We start from the raw sequence: 21,161 nt of genomic DNA on the forward strand, positions 1-21,161 counted from the left end.
ATTTTTACCCTCCAAAATTCGACTTTCAAGACAACGTCGCTTTCAACAAAAAGAGTGCATTGTCCAAATCAGGAAGTGTTCGAGTCCTTCAAGGCTCCACCAGTCGCTCCTTCACTAACTATTGAGGCTATTTTTGGGATTCCAATTTTTTCAACAAATTTTATTTATTTATTTATAATAATCTTATTCATAAAAGACAAAATATAATAATTAAAAATTAGGTCATCCTTTTTGGCAACGAGAAAAACTAGAGCCTGGCCCTGGCCCGAATCAAATAAAACTTTTCCCCTTTAATTGCTTTTTAATCCCAAATTATGATTTGGATTTTAAATTAATCATTAACTTTTAAAATATTTTAATTAAGTCCTCAATGTATTAATATTATCTCAATTAAGTTCTTCTGTATAAGGAACTGCTCAAATATGATGTTGAACATAGTTAAAAAAACGTGAGTAAACTTCTAGACATATTTATGCCTCTTTCATCGATATTTTTAAATATGACGTGTTTAAAAAATACAATTTTAGTAAAATTTAAAAGGTTATTTTTACTGCTGATATTAATAATTTTAATGACCTAATTAAAATATTTGAAAATTTGAAAATAATTTAGAATCTAAACCGAGACATCAAATGCAATTAACCCATATATTTACATAAATGTATCATATTGTTTTTCTTTTAATTTTATAAATTCTTCGTATTATTTTTAAGAATTATTATTTGACACACTAATATATACTAATTTTTTAATACACCGATTAAATAAATTTACTTATTTTTAATATTTTTGATAAAGCTTAATATTAATTACATAAATTTTATTTTTATTATATTATGCAAAATTACCAGATCCATGTTTCCTCGTCTCTGTCTCTCTCTCTCTCTTTATTTTTACAAAATTTTCAATTCATTTTTATCATTTTCATTTTCTCCATTTCGTCCCTCTTTTTTCTCATTATTCACGCTCTTGATAGACTTCTCTCCTTCCTTCCTACCAAACTTTTCGTTTTCTTTTTTTTTTCTGTTTCGAAGATACTCTCCAGTTTTCTCAACATGTCTTTAGTAGCAGCTTCTCAGATCCTTCAGTTTGCTCCAAATTTTGATTCCTTCACGGTATATCTACAGATTCCTCTTCCTTTCCTTCAGGTTTAATCCTTTTGCTGCTATTTTATTCACTGTTTATTGTTTTATTCCATTGAATTTTTCTCTCAATTTTGATTGTCTAACTTGTTACCTCTTTTTACACGGTAATTTTGCTTTCAGATTCCTTATTGTTTCAATTCTTTCAGGATATAATCATTCAAAGAAAGGAATATGGTTAATTTTCTTTGTTTTGGTCTTTTTGCGTAGTTTTAATCTTGATAGGAAGTTAATTATGCAAGCTGAACTGAAAACTAATCTGGGTTTTCTTTTTTCTTACAATTTATTCCGTTTACTTAACTATTTTCTAGTAGCTTGTTCTATTGGCAGCTGCTGTTTTGTTCTTACTGCTTTTTTGCAGGATCCCGGAATTTTTTTTTCTTATTTTTTTTCTTTTATTTGAGTGATTCCATTTGTTTTTTGAAGTTTAGTTCTTATGTTATTTGTGTAGTTTCAGATCTACTGTTTAAGATGAAAGTTTGGCTGTTGTTCTTGTGATGTAAATGGTCTTGAAAGATTTTTTCAATTAACTTTGTTCTTTTTCATCCTTGGTCTATATTTCTTGGTCTATGTCAGTGGCTTCTTTGTTCAGATACATCATACAAGTTCTTTGAAGGTATTATGGATATTAGATTAACTTTTATAGAGTATATGATGGTATTGATTTCTAATTTCAAGTGATATTGGGTTGTAATTGATAAAACATGTTGCTGGTCACCAAATTTTACCATCTAATGACGAAATCTATGATATTGGTTCTCAATTCTCAACCATGGTGTTGATTTCTTATTTACCACTTAGGACAGTTGTTAGTTGAGGTGATAGCCGCCTCGCTCCCATAAGGGTGAGGACACAAGTTTGGATCCCACTTGTTGAGAGGGTTTTACTTTAAACACTCCTGGCCTGTTTGGGATTAGTTTCAAGTCCAATGTAACTTGGGCATACCCAGAGTTCACACCAAAAAAAGGAGTTCCTATAATTTATAAGTCCTTACCTGTCCATGATTTCTGAGGGTCATTTTGGCAGTTTTGATAGGCACATAGATATTGAATTTGTTGTTAGTGCTGCTTAAAATGAACCGTTCGTTACTATGTTCAATCTATTTTGCTATGTACTAGACGTTGCGTTGCGTTGTGTTGACATTGCCTTGTATAACTTCCTCTGGTTTAAGCTTTGATGTTAAGACTGTCTAATTAACGCTATTGATTTGTTATTACTTGAGTGTGATATACTTAAATGGCTTTCAATTGGGACCTGATTGTGTTACTTCAATTGTTTTTGCTTGTCAGGGTTAATGAAGCTGATCTGTCTGTTGACCAGGAGCACAAGACGCTTCATATGTCTGTTTTCATCCACTTTGAATGTTCTTATAAAAGGATTTTATCCTAGAAACGTTGTCAGATACATCAGTTGCTACTAAGCTTTTACACGATTGAAGTCTGAACAGTTACAGTAGATACTTGATAAAATGGACCGTGCAGATACATCGGGGTTTGTAAGCGGAGGAGGAATGCCTTTGGAATTTCTTCTGTTTCTTAATCTGTTTATGATATGTATACCAGTTAGTAGTATGTACTAAAGACTTGTTTTCTGTAAGTTGTGCCTACGTCCTTTACCTTAGTGTTATAGTTCACAGCCTCTATGGATTTGAATACAAATGTACGGTTCTCTCATGTGTCTGAACTCTCGAAAAATGAAAATTTTGGGGATACCACTCTGCGCCTGAACTTTCTTGGTCATGGAGGAAGCAACAAGGCCGGATTTGGAAGTACTCAAAGCGATCTTCATGTTGATCTTTCAAGTGCACCTGATGATGGCTGCAGGTTGGTTCTGGGGTTGGGTCCAACTCCTAGTGTATACTGCAATGATTATCACAATGTTGGCCTCAACAAGAACAAATCGACAGCAGCTTTATTCACACCAGGTTTATCACCTGAGGATAACTCTATCCTAAAACTTGGTCTTTCTGGAGGGACGAAGGGAAGTATGAATCTGTTGGAACGTTCTTTGTCAACTGAGACTGATGTTAGTGTGCATTTTTCAAATCAGTTTTCTGCAGAAGGTAGTCAACTTTCAATACCTTTTGTTGATGAGGGTTCTACTTCGGCCAAGAAATCTGGTGGCTATATGCCATCACTCCTCTTGGCTCCAAGAATGGATAGTGGGAAAGCTTCGGTGCAGACACACGAACTATTCCAATTTGGAGCTAAATCTCATTCTCATCAGTTTCATCTGAGTTGTGAGCACTCTACTCAGACAGATTTCTCTGTAGACACAATCTCTGAGCAGACCACCACTATTACGTCTTCCGATTACCGAACTAGCAATTCGAAGAAATGCAAGTTTGCTGGTTGCTTTAAAGGAGCAAGAGGGGCAACTGGTCTTTGTATTGGTCATGGAGGCGGACAACGATGCCAAAAAGCAGGGTGTAACAAGGGTGCTGAGAGCCGAACTGTCTTCTGTAAGGCTCATGGTGGAGGGAGGAGGTGCCAGCACTTGGGTTGCACTAAAAGTGCTGAGGGGAAGACCGATTTTTGCATCGCACATGGTGGAGGCAGACGATGTGGGTTTTCTGGAGGTTGCACAAAGGCTGCACGAGGTAAATCAGGGCTTTGCATTAGGCATGGTGGGGGAAAAAGGTGTAAGGTGGAAGGTTGCACACGCAGCGCTGAAGGACAGGCTGGTTTGTGCATATCTCATGGTGGTGGTCGTCGTTGCCAGTTCCCTGCATGTACTAAGGGTGCTCAGGGGAGTACCATGTTTTGCAAGGCTCATGGCGGTGGAAAACGATGTATATTTGCTGGGTGTACCAAAGGGGCTGAAGGGAGCACACCATTGTGCAAAGGACATGGCGGGGGAAAGCGTTGCCTCTACAATGGTGGTGGCATTTGTCCCAAGAGTGTGCATGGAGGCACCAACTTTTGTGTTGCTCATGGAGGTGGGAAAAGGTGTGTAGTGCCAGGATGCACAAAGAGTGCACGCGGTCGCACCGACTGCTGTGTCAGGCATGGTGGTGGAAAACGGTGCAAGTTCGAGAATTGCGGCAAGAGTGCCCAAGGAAGCACGGATTTATGCAAGGCCCATGGTGGGGGCAAAAGATGCTCCTGGGGAGAAGGCAAATGCGAGAAATTTGCAAGGGGCAGGAGTGGTCTATGTGCAGCTCACAGTAGCATGTTGCAAGAGAGGCAGGCAAGCAAGGGAGGGCTCATTGCACCTGGAGTTTTCCATGGTCTTGTATCGGCAACATCAACCACAGGAAGCAGCTCCAACAACTATCACTCATCTTCAGGCAATAGTGTCATTTCTGATTGCATCGATTCACCAGACAAGCCAGTGGAAAGGCAACAACTCATACCTCCACAGGTATTGGTTCCACTATCTATGAAGTCATCAGCCTCATACTCAAGCTTCTTGAGTTCCGAGCAGCAAGATGAAGGAATAAACAGGCATGGCAATCACATTGCCGGGGGTGTTGGTAACACAAGCTTCGACTTCTTGATCCCAGAGGGGAGGGTCCATGGCGGGGGTCTCATGTCATTACTTGGTGGAAATCTGAAGAACCCCATTGATAGAATTTGAAGTCCAAATTTACTTTGGAATGAAGAAACCTATTGTGGATTTTAAGTTAATTATTCAACTGTGGAATTGTTTATAAGATCTGGTGGTTGTAGAGAGACTCGGTATATATAGTCGTGTGTTGATTAATAGTGGTATCATTGTCACGGTATTGGTTTACAGCATTGGCCAATGATGCATGGCTGCTGTACTCTTTTTTTTTTTAGTTCATAATTGTTGTAATTAGACCATGGTTATATTTTCTGTCATTCATCTATTGTTTGTGTTGTTGGTGGTGAGGTTATTCTCTTTGTCCCTGTAATTGTTTTCACTTGGCATGACGGCTATCCTATTGAAAGAAGATGAGTGCAATAAGGGTCTGCTAATAATACCATGTATTATCTGATAATCGAATAGGTTCTTTATTTTGGTTTAAATTCTGTGAAGATTCGTTTAATTGTTGGATTTATAATTAAAAAAATGTTATATTTAAAATAAAGGTATCCAACCATCACCTTCTTTTGTCACTCAGTTATGAAAAGTTACGGAATAATCACTTAATTATTAGTATTTTTTATCACTTAACTATAAAAGTTACAAAATTGTCCTCAACTATTCAATTTTGTCTTTTTTATCACCAGCTAACATAAAAATGAAAACACCCAAAAATCTAAAATACTTGACCAAAAGACAAAATTGAATAGTTGAGTGACTATTTTGTAACTTTTCATAGTTAGTGACTAAAAAGAAAATTACTAATAGTTAGATGACCATTTAGTAATTTTTAGAATTGGATGACAAAAAAAATCATAATTGAATGACTACTAAAATTATTTACCCTTCAAATAATTTGAAATGCTGTAATCTTAAATGAAATTTTCAAATGATTTTAGTGAAGAGAAAATTATCTCATATAGACTAATCAAGTATTGGATTGTGGATACATATAATAAGAATTATCCTTTTATTGTGAGGACAATATTCACTCTCTAAGCGAAAATATAGACTAATGATTGAATTAATTTTTAAATAAGAAAAAAATTAAGTTTCAACTTTTTTTGCAAGGGTTTAAATCTTAAATTTTAAAATAAATATAGGCATAATAATAAATTTAGCATAATATTTATTTATTTGATGATTTTGACTTCAACATTTAAAATTTAGTCAAACTATTTTGTTTTGGAAGAAAAATTTACTGAATTGTTAAAATTTTAATAGTACCAATGTGATAATCAACGTAAATTTCAATATCGAAATGGATAATGTTTTTAAAATTTGTTGAATTATTTAATAAATTTTATTTTTTTAATTTTTATAAAGTACACTTGCACAATTAGTAGGTATGAGAAAATTAATGTCAAATCCCCAAGGACAAATGATTTATTTACCCATTCAAAATAGTTTACGCGACGAACTGTTTTTAACAGTATATATCATTTCTTCTTACGAAGTCCGAAAAGAGATTGTTGAAGTCGTCCAACACATTGCCAATTGAATTATCATTAAAATTTTTACAGTCAATCAAAAGGCAATTAGACTAAATTAAAAAAAAACAAAAAAAATTCAATCCAAAGGCAATATGAGATGTTTTGTACTTTTTGCTGAGTTGGACTGTGGCACTTGTTTTCGCTCCTTCCTTCTCCTAACACATAACAGTATATAAAGGGAAAACACAGCATTCAATTCTCAGGTCACTCACTCTGCGAAACTCTCTTTGTTCTCTTAAATTTCCAAAAATGAATTTCAAAAAATGAGAGTTAAAAAAAAAAAAAACACTCCATATGATTAGCGCTTTGCATTCAGCCATTCAAGATTAATCCTATTTCACTCTTTGCCACGTTCTCTTGCAACATCTTCTCCTTTTAGGTAATTTTCTTTTTACTTCGATTTTTCTTTCAATTTTCGTTTCTTATAATGCGGATTCTTTTGTTTGATATATAAATTCTTCTGCTGATGTTTTAGTTTCGAAATCGAATCGGTCAGAGTTGCTTTCGTTTTTTTTTTTTGAATATTTGAAGTTTGATCATTAATTTCACTTTGATTTTCTGTATTATAGAATGTTCTTGATCGTTTGCTCATTTTCTTTTCTCTGTTTTGAGATCGTCGAGTTTTTATCCTTTGTTGTTATTTTCCTTCATTTTTTACAATTTTTTATGAAGAATTTTTAATTTCAGCGAGGAGTATTATTCAATTCAACCGATGGATTCCACTTTGTAGCGTAAAACAGAACACAGATCATAAACTCTTTTGGCAGGAATTTGAAATTAAAAATCTGTTTCGAAAAAAAATAAAGTAGTATCTTACCATCGGTATCCATGAGAAATGAAAATTAGAATGCAATTAGTTATTTATATAGGGATAATCTTTATCTCGGTCCGTTCAGTAGTACCAAGACCTTGGAATGTAAAATGTTTTTAAATGGTTTTGAATTGAAGAAACCAATTAGAAAATTTGTTAGGAGGATAGCAATTTCTAGTAGCAGAGAATTCTAAATTTCCATAATAATCTACATTTTGTTTTTGCTGATAGTTGATGACCGATCAATACAAAAAACGCAGGGATTGAAACTCAATGGACTCATTCTACAAGGAAAGCAACAAACTTAACGTACTAAACAGCAATATTCCTAAGCTGATGCTTCCAGCAAGAAGCCGCACCAACTACTATTCGTCACCGGAGAACCTCATTAAGTACCTGCGTTCTAATTCTCTGTCCAGTAGCGGGAACAACAGCTCCTCGGGAAAAAGCAGCTTCAGATCATCGGTTTCGCCACAGTCGGAGAAGACACCGGTGAAGGTGGTGGAGGAGGATGTGCTCGTCATGGACGGAGTTCTCGTTGCTTCTGATACTAACATTGCAGGATCCGGCTCCTCTTCTTCTCCGGGAAGTGTTGGCTTCTACAAATCAGAGATTTGCAGGACTTGGGAGGAGTTTGGCCATTGCCGATATGGATCCAAGTGTCAGGTATATTTCTCTCTGCATTGTCTAATTTGTTTGGAATTCGGATTGATCAAATTGTGATTTTAGTCACTCTACTGTGATCAAATTTGATATTTAGTCTTATTACTCATTAGTAGCTTAAATGGTTAATACTTTTTTCAACTCAATCTGTTGATATAAAATTTTTTTGTGTTGGAAGGGGTATTTTTTTTTAAAAAAAAATATCTTCATTTAACTAATGTAGTTTTTAGTGTTAACTACTTGGATTAAGTTATGCAAAAGTAAATTCTTTTAAAAATAGAGATTAAATTTTAAAATTGAATATAGTATAGGATAAAATTATAATTTTACGTGTTTGTAGCAAGGTATTTGTTTAATAGCTGTGTCTTCATTTTGGAACATAAGGTCGTTAGCCTTGTGATGTTTATAGATTCTAATAGTGTCAATATTTTCTTTTAACTCGTTAATGTGGAACCTTTATGCAAATGAAGAGGTTAAATGTCCCAGACTTTCAGCATAATTTTTAGGATAGAAGGATGAGAATAGGGATCATAAAACTTAAATTATTCAATGAATTTTGAATTAATTTATTTCGAAAGGATAATTATTTTATACATAGTTAATAGAGTAAAAAACTTCACAAGTGAGTTTAGGTTGATTTATAGTATAATAAAATAATTATTTTAGACTTGTTTGTAGAGTTTTTTTAACCCCGTAGGCAATGGATTATCCTATTTGAATATGATGAATATTTGGTAGATTTGCAGGATATTTTTTATTTCACAAGTAGATGTGTCTTTTTTAATATTTATTTTCTTAATATTTTACTATATACAAATGTTAATTCTTTGGTCTTGCTTATGGAGTCTAAAACTCCACTAAGAATGTACCAACTATTTTTCCTTTCGAATATAGTGATTTTTTAACTAGTGAATTTTTTTACTAGTTGATGTTAAGCAATTTTGGTAATCATTTGTCTTACCCTACTTTATTATACAATATTACTATTTTAACTTTATATATGTGCAACTATTAAAAGATAAAATTGTTACAAAAAAATCTTATATTTATGTTTAAATATTTGTTTTCTTTTGTAAAAATATTAAAAATAATTATCAAGAAGCAATATTAGGTGAGATCAAATTGAAGGGGATGAATGTACATTCATGAAAGAGAGTGATTTCACTATTAAACCTCTATAGTGGAACGGGAAAGAAGAGCGTTGGATTTGGTGCATAGCTCTTAATATTCGTTGTCATTGTCTAGGTAAAAGTAATCGATAATTTAGTGTATTTGAAATGTAAGAATCTATCTGTGGCAACGGTTTCGGGGAGACTGAAGTACTACAGTTTTTTGTTTCCATTTTTGAGTGGTGATAAATTTGGTCGATTTTCATTTGTTGACTTTGGTTACTGATCTCTGTCTCTAGTGTTCTTTTCGTGAAAAAATAGATTGAGAAAGCTATAAGTCAAAGCTAATGTGCATGTAGTTTGGAACTAGCACAGCTTTAAAGTCATTAGATGCCAACAGAATAAGAGGCGCCATCTTCTAGTACTAGCTGCAGCAAAGGAATCGACTTTAAAAACCTTCTATTTCAGTTCCCATGTTCTTGCTGAGAAAATACAAGCTAGTGAGCTGTACAATTCTCACTTATATTGTGAGTATTGACCTCTTCCAGTTGAAGATGTTATCAAAACTGACTTTTCATAAGCTGATCCAACGACCCCAAATTTCTGTTTCAGATTTATCCCTTCTTAAAAAGTATTTCATTTTGGTCTAATTATGCTCTCTGTCCCTTTCTTTCTACTCTTTTGATTTATTTATTGAAGTCCTGTGGATATCATTGTCAAAAGACTTCTGGGATAATGTGTGTTCTTTTTTTAAAAAAAGTTATTCATGCAGCCAATTTAAAGGAAAAAAAATCAACTTCCCCTCTTTCATTTTGAATTAGTGTTAAAAAACTTTACAGCCCAAAATTCAGAATTAAAAACTTTAGAATTTTATATTCAACATTTTCTTTACATGATGAAGGTCTCTCAAGTGTAATGTATTGTTCCATTACACTTAACAATTGTTGATTCTATATTCAATATTTTATTTACTTATTTGATTTTCTACGAGTATAAGATTTAATCAAAAATGCCACATGATCCAATTTAATAGAAGTCTTTGACAATCTTATCAATGAGTTTAACTAAATTCCTAGGATTAAAATAGAGTGACTGAAGTTTAAATATGGAAGATTAGAGGGATTGGCTGCATAGTTTGGCCTTCATTTTTCAATAATTTACGAAGGAAGCCTTTTATTTTATTTTATTTTATTTTGTAGTTTGCACATGGAAAAGAAGAGGTACGCCCCAGTTGTTTCTCATTCAGAAGCAAACCCGAGGTTAGCATCTATGAAATATCATGTTAAATATTCTTATACCAAATCGTTGATAGTGCTCTAAACTAGTACAAGCTCTTTGTGTATTTATGTGTTTCTCACTGAGTTGTTTAGGCACAAATGTACAAGTCATATGCAAGCACATATGGCTCGATATCCCGTCCTTTGAATCCGATCCGGGAAACTGCAGCAACCATAGCCCAAAAGGAATCATCTACCAGACCTGATTACACAAACCAGAGATCCAGCTCCACCATGAAACCTGGAAACACCCCCTTGACCACCAACATCGCAATGAAACCGAAAACCGAAAAGGCCTCCGCCTCCACAATCGGACCTTATACAAGTGCCACTAATGGATCTTATTGGTCACCGCAAGATGATGGCATTAATGTTACCTTGCCATCATCCTCCCCTGGCAAAACCCTGTCCAGAGCGGACATCGATGCATACATTGACAGTGTTCTCTATGGTCCTACTACAAGGAGGAGATTGCCAGTGTTTTCTGCCTTTAGCCCACAGTAATGTTTCTCAACTTCGGATCAATAAGGTTAGCCAAACTCAAACATTTTCTTCTTGTTTGTACCAAGCATTAGAGGCAAGAGGCTTTTCATATATAATGGATAAGGTAGAATTTACAAAACCAATTTAGTCCACATATAATTTCACATGGCTTGAAAGGTCTATTTAGTTTTTGGGTTAATTGTACTAGATGTCCCTAACTATTAAACTTCAAAACATTCAAATTGAATCATCGAATTACACAGTATAATTCTAATTAGAATATTCATTGAATCTTCAAATTAAAATATAATTCTAATCAAAATATTCCATTATCAGTTTAGTTGTCAACTTTGACGTTTAAAGTCGACTTGAACCTAATGTGTTTAAAAATATTTATTAATTTATGTGTATTTATAAAAGGAATCCGTAAATCCAAATTCACATTTAATATCAAAATTGATTGTTAAAATGATAGAAAAACTTGATTGAAATGATATGTTAATATGATAACTTATGTTTTAAAGTTTTTGATTAATACAAAATAATGTGCTTAGAATTATTTACTAAAATAATATGAATTTTAGTAAATTTAATTCCAATTTGTCACAATTGGTGGCAATTTGAGAATCTTGAGCCCCAGATTGTCATCTCGAGGTGGTATCAGACATCTCTAGGTGGTATCTAACAAGATAAAGAATCTTTATCACATTGGGACCTCAAATTGCCTCCATTTCAACATAAAAAATATAAAAATTCAAGCTACTATTAAAAGTATAATATTTTGGTAAAAAATTTGAACTTCATATTATTTTGGTAAATAATAATTACTTACATAATATTTTAATAAAAAAACCCTCTTTATTCATTTTAGTTGATAGTATATATTCAATTTTCTGCTCATTGTCACCTAATAGCTCAGTATTCAAAACTCATTAAATCTTTTAAAATAATCCACATTTCACTAATTATAATAGCAATGGTTAAGCACTGATTTATCCGTCCAAGTTTGAAGGTTTGTTTGAAACATAAGAGGATTTAGATAAAAACGTGAGGATTGAAAATGGAATAGGACAAAAAATTTGACCTGTTTAAAATATAAATCAAGTTTCAACTCCAATATTTAAGGTCATGACCCGACCCTGTATGTTTTATGCCTTTATAGTCTATAGTTTTATTTTATTTTTATATACTATGAAATTTATATAATACAAAATTAAATATATAATAATAGGTGGAAGTACTTGTCAAGTCCCTATATTATATAGGGGCCGAATTACATTAGTCCATCTAGTATTAAATGGATCAATTTAATCTTTGTACTATAAAAAAGAATCAAATATGACCAAATTTTAATAGAGTTAAATATTGGTTGTTTAGCTGATTGAGTCTTAGCTCGATTGGCATGGGCATTATTGCCAATGCAAGAGGATGTGAGTTTGAGTGTACTGAAGCGCATTATCCTCCTATTTATGGGTTAGAGAGGGGCTATGGGTAATTCTAGGTATTGTGTAAAAAAAATTAAAACCTATAATGAAATTGTTCAGAAAAAAAATTAGTTGTTTAAAAATACCATTTCTTGTTTAGCGAGTTAATGTTTTAAAAGTTTTATGGTTTTGTGTATAAAATCTTTTGCTTGGAGTTGAACTATAAATGAAAAATATAATTTCCTTGTCAATTTTCAAACAGTAAATGTTAATTCTGTTACAATTTGGTCTTAATTAATTCTTTTTAATAGTTTAGAGATTAAATTGATCCATTTAATAGTAAAAGGACTAATTTAATCGATCACTATAATAGGAGAACTTAGCAAGTACTTTCACCTATAATAGTATATAATAAATATGGGTTGACTAGAACAAAATTTTGAGCCTATATTTTAGGCCAAATAAGGATAAAAAATATAAAATGTGCTAATATCATATATATATATATATATATATGACCAATCCGAACCTATCTTGATCTGACTCATAAATACCTTTAATTCTAACTATCTTATAATTAACTTGATTTGGAGATCTTTTTGAGTTATAAACTGGAGGTCTTACTCTTTGCAATTTACATATTTAATTTAGGAATAAATTATATTAGAATCAACCTAAAACAAATAAAATAAAGTCATGTAACACCCCACACCCGACTCGGTTGTTGGATTCGAATGTATGATATCATGTTACATTAAAGAAGTAACTCAAGCTATCTTATTACAAAATTACAAAATTCGATTCAATTAAATTACCAATCATATTCATACATAAACATTCACAACATTTAATATTCAAATTCATCATTTACAGAGTTATACAATGTCAAATTTAGAATTAGGGCTCAAATTCAAACTCAATTATCAAATTTCAGTGTTACTTCTCGAGACAAAAGCTCATCATGTCTCGAGACTTGGTCTCGAGGCAAACCTCTCCTGTATTCTTATTTTAATTTTGATGTTTGAATGTCTCGAGACAAAGGGTTTAGGGCAAAAATAATTTAACTTCAATGTGCCATTATATCGTGACAAATGCTACTCTACCTCGAGACATAAGTCAAGTTGTCTTAAGACCTATAAAGTTGATCTTGAGACCAAGACTAATGTAACATCTCATATGATAAACTTTATTCTTAGAATCTCGATACATATTCTTCCTAAAATTGGCTTAGAATGAATGTTTCAAAGTGACTAAATCATAACCAAAACTTCTTCAAACATACCTAAACATTAAACAAACTCAAATCAACCAATTGACATATGCAAAATGCAATTCAACATCATCAAACCATAGCAATTCCAAGCATAAAAGCATAACCAATTAAATTGCATATTCAAGCCTACAAGAACAAGCATAATTAACTTTCAAATTTGAGAATGAAATTCAACTAAAAGACCTTATAAACCAAATTACCACATATATCGAAACATTAACTTAACACCAAGCCATAAACAACTTAGGTACATATAACTAAAATACATATATACATACAAAAGAGGCCATATATAGAACAATATCAGATTAAATTAATATCAGCTAGGTAACAAGATGTTGCTCGAGTTGAGTTCTTGAGTTGGATGCTTGACCGCTCCTAATTATGTCAACTCTCGTCTGAGACCTGTGCACGAAAATAAACATGAGTATTGAATACTCAATAATACTAATATAATTCAAATACAATGTAATAAGGTTAAACTAAAGCACATATATAGAACAATATCAAATACATTATTGTATACTACTTTTAACTCATCACATCATTTTTCAACTTTCTTATTCATTTCTTATTTCAATATCAATTTCAATTCTTACTCATTTTGGCCTTTATTAACTGATAATAGACATTAGGACAGATACTCGAATCAATGTAACGATTAGTCCACGGCCCTCTGGGAATTAAGACTATTTGATTTTGCCATCCCGGGTTGCCTGACAACAATGACTTTTAGTATTTACCCCATGACCCTTTAAGAATTGGGACTGCTCATGACCCTTTGGGAATGGGAGCCAGTAAATCACTGTACTGATAACCCTATGGCATGCCAACTACATCCGAACTATATTTAACATCGTTTAACGGGACAATAACATCACAATCACCATTGTAATACATGTCATCATAATATCAATGTCTCACCATTGTAAACTTAAAACGTGCATAAATTAAATCATCTTGATATCTAAGTTTTTCCAAGGTTTCCAACAATGAAACTTAATTAAAATTTCATCAATTACAAAATCTAAAATATGGTTCACTAATACCTAACATCCTTTATCAAGAATCTACTAAAATTTCAAAGGAAGGCTTACCCAATTCTTGTATATAGCTCACGGCAAGGTTGAAAACTTCAACAATATTTCTTTCTTTTCTTTCTTTGTGTAGCCGTGTGAAGAAGAAGATGAAAATGGTTTTTTTATCTTTCATCTTTGCTTTTCTAATTATAAAATATTTAATTCAATAATATAACATCTAACGGCCATGTTTGTTTTGGTAATAATTAGTGGTGATCAATGGTGGAGATCATATCTATCTACTAACTCCATTTAATTATGGGTTAATTATATTCAAGGACTTGAATAATTTCCTAATTCAATTCTCATTCATTTTGACCACTATGCAATGTAGTCCCTGTACTTTTATAAACAACTTAATTTATTTAGTTACTATTTGCTTCTATTTGTTTTATAGCTAAATCCATTAAATTTTAGCTAATTTCATTTCTTAATCCGTATTCGACTCGTAACTTTCTAAATTCAGTCCAAAATTTTTTTCTACACTAACGGAAATCAGGCTGTAACAAATCATGTCATTAAAGTTTAAACACATAAAAATTTTATTATAATCCATATACAATTTTCTCTTAAATTATATTATTTATAAAATAAATTACTAAAAGGAACTTTCTCTTAATATGAAATTTCAAAGAATTATCCATATATTTGGATTAGAATATCTATTATCCGAATCTACTTTGATTTTACAAGTAATAAATTCGAATTCAAATATAAAAATATATTGTGAAATTAAATTAAATATTTAATGAATTTTACGGATATTCAATCTACTACCCTACTTTAATCACTTATGGTAAGATTTGAAACTTTAGAGCTTTGATTTTCCCTTTTTTTCTTTTTTCTTTTTAAATTAAACCAATGTGTAATTGAGTTGGATTCAGTTTCAGCTCAAAGGTTTCATCTTTTAACTCTATACTTCAACATCACTTCTTTTTTAATGGCTTAAAAGAGAAATTGATTAGTAACTTAACAGCGCATGCTATTCAATTTAATCATGCATTCACGTTGACTATATATATAGGAATGATGATGATTTTAACCCTCTCTTTTTTTCATTGAGTTTTAGTTCGATTAGGATGGGTATTGTTATCAATACAAGAGTATGTGAGAAATGCATTATCCTCCTATTTATATATTGTGTCGAAAAAAAAACAAATACGATCAGAACCTATAATGAAATTGTTCAAAAAAATTTTATAACATTATTTGCTGTTGTATGAAATTGCATATTTAACAAATAATTGTGACAAAATTATTACCCTCGCTTTAAAAAGTGGAACAATATTACTTTGTTTGTGAAGCCAGGAAACAAACGTAGTCGTCTAATTTGAACATCTTTTTCAATCTTTTAAACTCATTATGGCTGGGAGCAGTTCTCCTTCATTATACATATTGAATATGATAAAATGAAAAATTTTATCTGATTCAAATCCAAATATTCGACTTGATTTTATTAAATTCGTTCCGATTATTACTTAAATATATTCACTATCACAATTATCGAATTTTTATTTAATTTCTAGTTTTTATAGTATAAAAATAAATTTTGACCTTTAAATTAGTAAATAAACTTCAAAATGCTATATAAAAATATTTTTAAAAGAATTTAAAACCAATAAATCAACAATATTTTTATAACTAGACTAATGTTAAGACAAGTCAGTCACCAGTTCTCAATTTGGTCGGACCAATTAATCAACTAATTTAATTAAATAAATTATTAAAAGTTCATTAAAATAAATCTATTAAAAAATCTAATTTAATTAAATTTTTTTAATTTGCAATCGATTCATATCGATTCACAGTTTAATTCTATTTTCTAGATTAATATATTTACTGATTTTTTATTTGATCTACCAATCCGATTCTAACAATCTTGTAAACGGAACGGATTTAAACCAATAAAATTCGATTAGATTATTTTTGATATTTTATTCCATTTAAAAAAGAAATCAAAATACTACAAAATAAACCATAAATTTAGCTCAAAACCAATTCAAATCACATCCACCAGTGAAAGCAGGAAAAAGTGGCATCTCCACAATCCACAGCCCACATTAATTTGTTGTGAGTGAGTGAAAGAGAGATGATGCATGACATCAGATATGCAGTCATCAATAAATATATATCTTTCACTAAATAATATTTTAAGAATTTTTAAATTATTTTCACTAATTTAAAAATAAAATATTTATTTCTATATCATAAAATTACAATTAATTATATATTAAATAAAAAATAGAATTTTGTTCAGTTTCGATTAATAGCTATTTTTAAACTTGCATTCCATAAACTGTTCAACCATCTCGGTTTTGGTTAAACTTTATTTTTTCGATTTTCTTACTCAACCCAAAGCTACGCCTTTGTATTCAAGATGATAAATTATGGGTTAAATTATGCTATTGGTACTTGTACTATACGTAAGTTCTGGATTTAATCTCTATACTTTAATTTGATCATTTTTGCCTATATCTTTATAATTTTTAAAGGATTAAATCAAAATTTTATCATTTTGGAAGGGCAAAATGCAATTTTATAATTATTAATTTAAAATTTTATAAATTATAAAAAGACGTAAATAGAAAATTTTTCATTTTAAAAGGTCGAGGTACCTCCTAACCTCCTGAATTCCCCACTGCACTATTGTTGTAGTAAAAAGATGACTCACTAACCAATAAGGGTTTACAAACAATAATTGCATTTTCTCCAGCCACTTGAGGCCAAGGAACGTAGCCTATGCTTCTTTATCAAAAACCATTACTGTCACTAAACATGAAGCACTAATTCTTTTACTATGGGTTTGAATTTTCATTTAGTTATTATTATTTATAATTCTCTTGGTGGGTAAAAGAGCAAGCTTGAGGGACCTAGTAGTGGCATGTAAATGATGTAATGAAAAGAATAATTTATGGATGTAATTTAATTGAGGCTATTCAATGTAGTCAAGATGTGGAAAGCTCATCAAGTAATGGAAGTGGTTTGATATGCATCTAATGTAACAGTACCTGACTTTAAGGCTCATCATACAATTTCATGTTATATGTATTGATGTTCTCTTTGAAATTAGTATAGATTTTGTTATACTTCTAATCCAAGTATAACATGTTGTAATATGAGAATTGATTAGAGAGACACCCGCAAATAATTTTATGTTTTTGCACTATTCGAATAGTCACTTAATAATCGACTATCATTGTGCCTTGTACACCCTACGAGAATTAGCATTCATCCTTAACTACCCAAGAGGATCCTCTGCTAAGCCATCCTCTATTAACGGATACACTCTCCTTAAAGAGGAAATCACCCAGAAATCATTGTACCCTAAATTGAATACCTTAACTTGGTCCCAATTGGGCCCTCCAAAGCCTGCTAAGTCGCATAATTGGATAAGAACCCTCACTTCTTCTATAAATACTCTAAGATACTACTCAATAGAAAGACTCATCCCCACTTAAACACCTTCAACCATCTCTACACATTTAATAATAAGAGAAAATCTTGAATTAGATCAATCATGAATCACATGTAGGGTTGATTTTATAAATTTTGGACGATGGATTGACTCCTAATCTTTTAATACCGACTTTAAGTATAAATATACTGTCTCATGCAATCTAACACCAACAATATATAGTTAGAAAGCACGGTTTGTCCTTTTCTAGTCTAACTACAAAAAGGAAGCTTGCTAGACAACTAGTTAATTAATTATAAATATAAAACTTAGTCTTCGATTTTAAAATGGCCCTCCAAATTACGTGTGTGGAGATGTATCACTCATTAGGGCTATTCAAGTTCCTATATGATTTTGTCTTCTTTTGAGTCTGGACTCTACACCCACCATTTTGATATAAATATATATGAAAATTTAATTATATACCATCATCATCATCATCCTCGTCAGCTAATCATTAAAAGCAGCTTATCTCTCCATTACAGTAAATGGAAAACCATAAAACATTTGATTTTCCTTCATTATCAAGTTAACCAGCTACATTTATAGATTGAGCTAGGCTTAACTTCAATAATTTTTTCCCCCGAAGCCCGAGTTGACTCAACTAGAGTCTTAAAACCCAAATTCTATCGTATGAAAAAAAGTAAATACATGTCATTGCCTAAATAATCAATTCTACCTTCTATATCCCAAATCTGGCCGAATCTAAAATGTTACATTAATAAATTAAAATTTTTTATAATATTTATTTTTTTTAAAATGATCTAGTTCCGAAATCGAAAAACCAAAGACTTAATAAAAATTTGTCACGACTTATTAGTTGGAGAAATTTGACATACAAGAACGTACAAAACCATCTTGAAATTGACTTTAGTTACTTGCTTTGCAAAATGCATAATCTTATTTAGAACCTTGCAACGGAAAACTTACAGATTTGTTTAATTTTACAACTTGCTCGTTTAATTCAAATTATCAGAAAATCATACCAACTTTAAATAACTAATTAAAAATATTTAGTAAAGCTCAAATACCAAAGTTAAAGTCCAAAAATAGTCCAACAGTCTATAAAATCCAGAAAAAAAGTTTTCATAAAGTTTAATTCTATAAACCGAACCAAGCTCCTGAGCGTCGCTAAATTTTAAGTCTGAGGATCATCTGAAAAATGTTAAACAAACAAAGTGAGGTAAAAAGCCTATTGTGTGACTTGGCCCACAAACACAAATCACATCAAAACATGCTTTAATGAATATATCAAAATAGACATATAAGAAATTTCACATGTGTAAATGCATATATCAGAACAGAGCATATTCTACCCCCATCCGCTACACACCACTCCGACCAACCAGTCACACCAATTAGGGCTATAAGAACCCATCCATCCATTACACCGCAATGTGGTCGTATGTCACTCAGAAAGTTTACAGCTGTGCTACCAGAATATATATTGCGGGTATACCGCAAGAATTGCAGTAAAACTGTCAAATACGCACTTCCTCCATCACATATCCATAACCCACCCTAATGCATGTGCATAGTCATAAACGGATTCAGGTATATTAGAGTGTCATACTCAGAGGTATTGTGCTTATTTAGGAGTAATACAGATCATAACATGCCAATATCGTATACAATAATACAGATCAGATATGCCAATATAACTAAGCATGCTTTCCAAAATTATACAAACATCATTAACATACTAGAAAATCCTAATCGGATGCTTTGTTACCTTCTTTTCGAACCTACAACCTAAAGCACAGCCCAAACAAATTTGCTGGGAATAGGCCCACACGATCTAAACCATTGGGCCCGTGTGGATCACACGGCAAACCACACGCCCGTGTCCCTTACACAGCCGTGTGACGCTATTTTTCAATTTTAAATTTTCATAAAAAATTCAAATTTTTGTGACTGTTTTGGTGTTTTCGGGTTAGAAACACACACCTTAATGCTCTTGGGATGTCGACACTAAAGTAGCAACAGGAACCTGTACACGAAAACCACACCAAACCTGATTAGCAACCTATTATCAAAACTGGTCTTGAATTCGTTATTTAATACTTATCAAGACCAGCCCCAAAGCCAACATTAAGCTACTTACTCCGAAGAAAACAGAAATTAACAGCACCTAAGTCACTGATGGATCACGTATCTCACACACTTCACCTAACAAAGGTTATAAAAACGTTCAAAATGAGAATTATTGACCAAAACACAACCAACTACCTTTCACGTGAAAAAGTGAAAAGCAAAGGTATCCTTACTACATGGGAAAAACACCAAGAAAACTTACATAGGAACGACATTACCAACTACATGTCCAAATGCTCGACACAAAAATTAGCATGAGAGAATCAATAGCAAAATAAGGGTATAAGTGATGCTAGAAAAATAGCAAATGGGCGGTTACAATAGAAGACAATAGGGTTGATTATGGGGAAGTATGGTAGCAAAGGAAAGAATGAAGAAACAAAGAAAAGAAAACGACAAAACAAAACTTACAGAAACCAAAAAGAGCAAACAGAGAGTGACAACAATTTGAGAATGATTGTTTGACTTATCATTTATCTAGAAATCAAAGTTTCACCCAAACTCCCCATGCTTTGAACAACACAACAAGAAGGAATAAAAATTAATTTCATTTACAACCACATCAAGATTCAAACTAGGGACCTATGGGTAAGTTAAGGTCTTGCCACTGAACTAGCAGGCTCATTCTTGTTAGTAATTTTACAAAAAGTAAATATAATCCTTATGAACCAAGTTAGACATAGTTTCGAAATTAATGGGGACCTAAAACACACATCCAAAACACTTCATCACTGAAACAAATTAGACCACTTGACATAATTTGGCAATTTAAACTTTAGAAAATTAAGGTGTTACATACATACTATCGTAAAATCTATCATCAAATCACATTTTATCATATCTTAATGAGGCTCTCCATGACTCTACAACCAATCCTATTTTGTGAGAAATCATGTTCATTGAAGCGAAGCTTTCTTTTTCAAAAAGCCCAAATCTTATTGTATTATCTAAACTCTTCAAGACCTTTTTTTTATGACTCTTAACACTATGTTGTGACACTAGCACTGTCAATGAGAATAAAAAAAAAGAAGCATGCCAAAGTGTTACAGGCCGCGGATTAAAACCCGTGACAAATGCACAAAGAGTGTCCTATAGAGGTCAATTGATTAAGTGAGGCTTATTTGGCTTACTTGAACTGGTCCGACTTGTGGAACATATGGAGAAAACATTTACTTGAAGCCTTGGTGGCTCAATGAAACACTCCGATAAAACTAGAGTTACCAGGGTAATTATTATAAATCCTAAGGGATAAAGATGTATAGAGTTAAAATCCTTTAGGACTCTTATCTTGTAGATAGGCTCTAATCTTG

At 32.0% G+C, this 21,161-nt stretch overlaps 2 protein-coding genes across 3 annotated transcripts; both read left to right on the plus strand.

Annotated features, from left to right (window-relative positions):
- The first annotated feature begins 942 nt into the window (after positions 1-942).
- Positions 943-5,134, plus strand: LOC105782634 (uncharacterized). Of its 2 annotated transcripts, none has more exons than XM_012607496.2 (2): positions 943-1,148; positions 2,432-5,134. In XM_012607496.2, the coding sequence occupies exon 2, from the start codon at positions 2,784-2,786 to the stop codon at positions 4,719-4,721; it is 1,938 nt and encodes a 645-aa protein (XP_012462950.1). In that variant the 5' UTR covers positions 943-1,148; positions 2,432-2,783; the 3' UTR covers positions 4,722-5,134. The 2 variants fall into 2 exon arrangements, with proteins under 2 accessions (XP_012462950.1, XP_012462951.1); XM_012607497.2 differs by having other exon boundaries at positions 943-1,115.
- A 1,309-nt stretch (positions 5,135-6,443) lies between these two features.
- On the plus strand, positions 6,444-10,670 carry LOC105781232 (uncharacterized). The gene is made up of 4 exons (XM_012605775.2): positions 6,444-6,563; positions 7,256-7,661; positions 9,967-10,026; positions 10,138-10,670. Exons 2-4 carry the CDS (start codon positions 7,269-7,271, stop codon positions 10,546-10,548), a joined length of 864 nt encoding a protein of 287 aa, XP_012461229.1. The 5' UTR covers positions 6,444-6,563; positions 7,256-7,268; the 3' UTR covers positions 10,549-10,670.
- Positions 10,671-21,161: the final 10,491 nt, after the last annotated feature.

The sequence above is a fragment of the Gossypium raimondii genome, chromosome 13, assembly GCF_025698545.1.
Source record: "Gossypium raimondii isolate GPD5lz chromosome 13, ASM2569854v1, whole genome shotgun sequence".
Lineage (NCBI taxonomy): Eukaryota > Viridiplantae > Streptophyta > Magnoliopsida > Malvales > Malvaceae > Gossypium > Gossypium raimondii.

Excerpts from the sequence above, each read along its gene's own strand:
- LOC105782634 (XM_012607496.2), top strand. The coding sequence starts at position 2,784 with ATGGATTTGAATACAAATGTACGGTTCTCTCATGTGTCTGAACTCTCG.
- LOC105781232 (XM_012605775.2), top strand. The coding sequence starts at position 7,269 with ATGGACTCATTCTACAAGGAAAGCAACAAACTTAACGTACTAAACAGC. Across the intron at positions 7,662-9,966 it reads GATATGGATCCAAGTGTCAG|TTTGCACATGGAAAAGAAGA; the intron begins GTATATTTCTCT and ends TTTATTTTGTAG. Across the intron at positions 10,027-10,137 it reads CATTCAGAAGCAAACCCGAG|GCACAAATGTACAAGTCATA; the intron begins GTTAGCATCTAT and ends TGAGTTGTTTAG.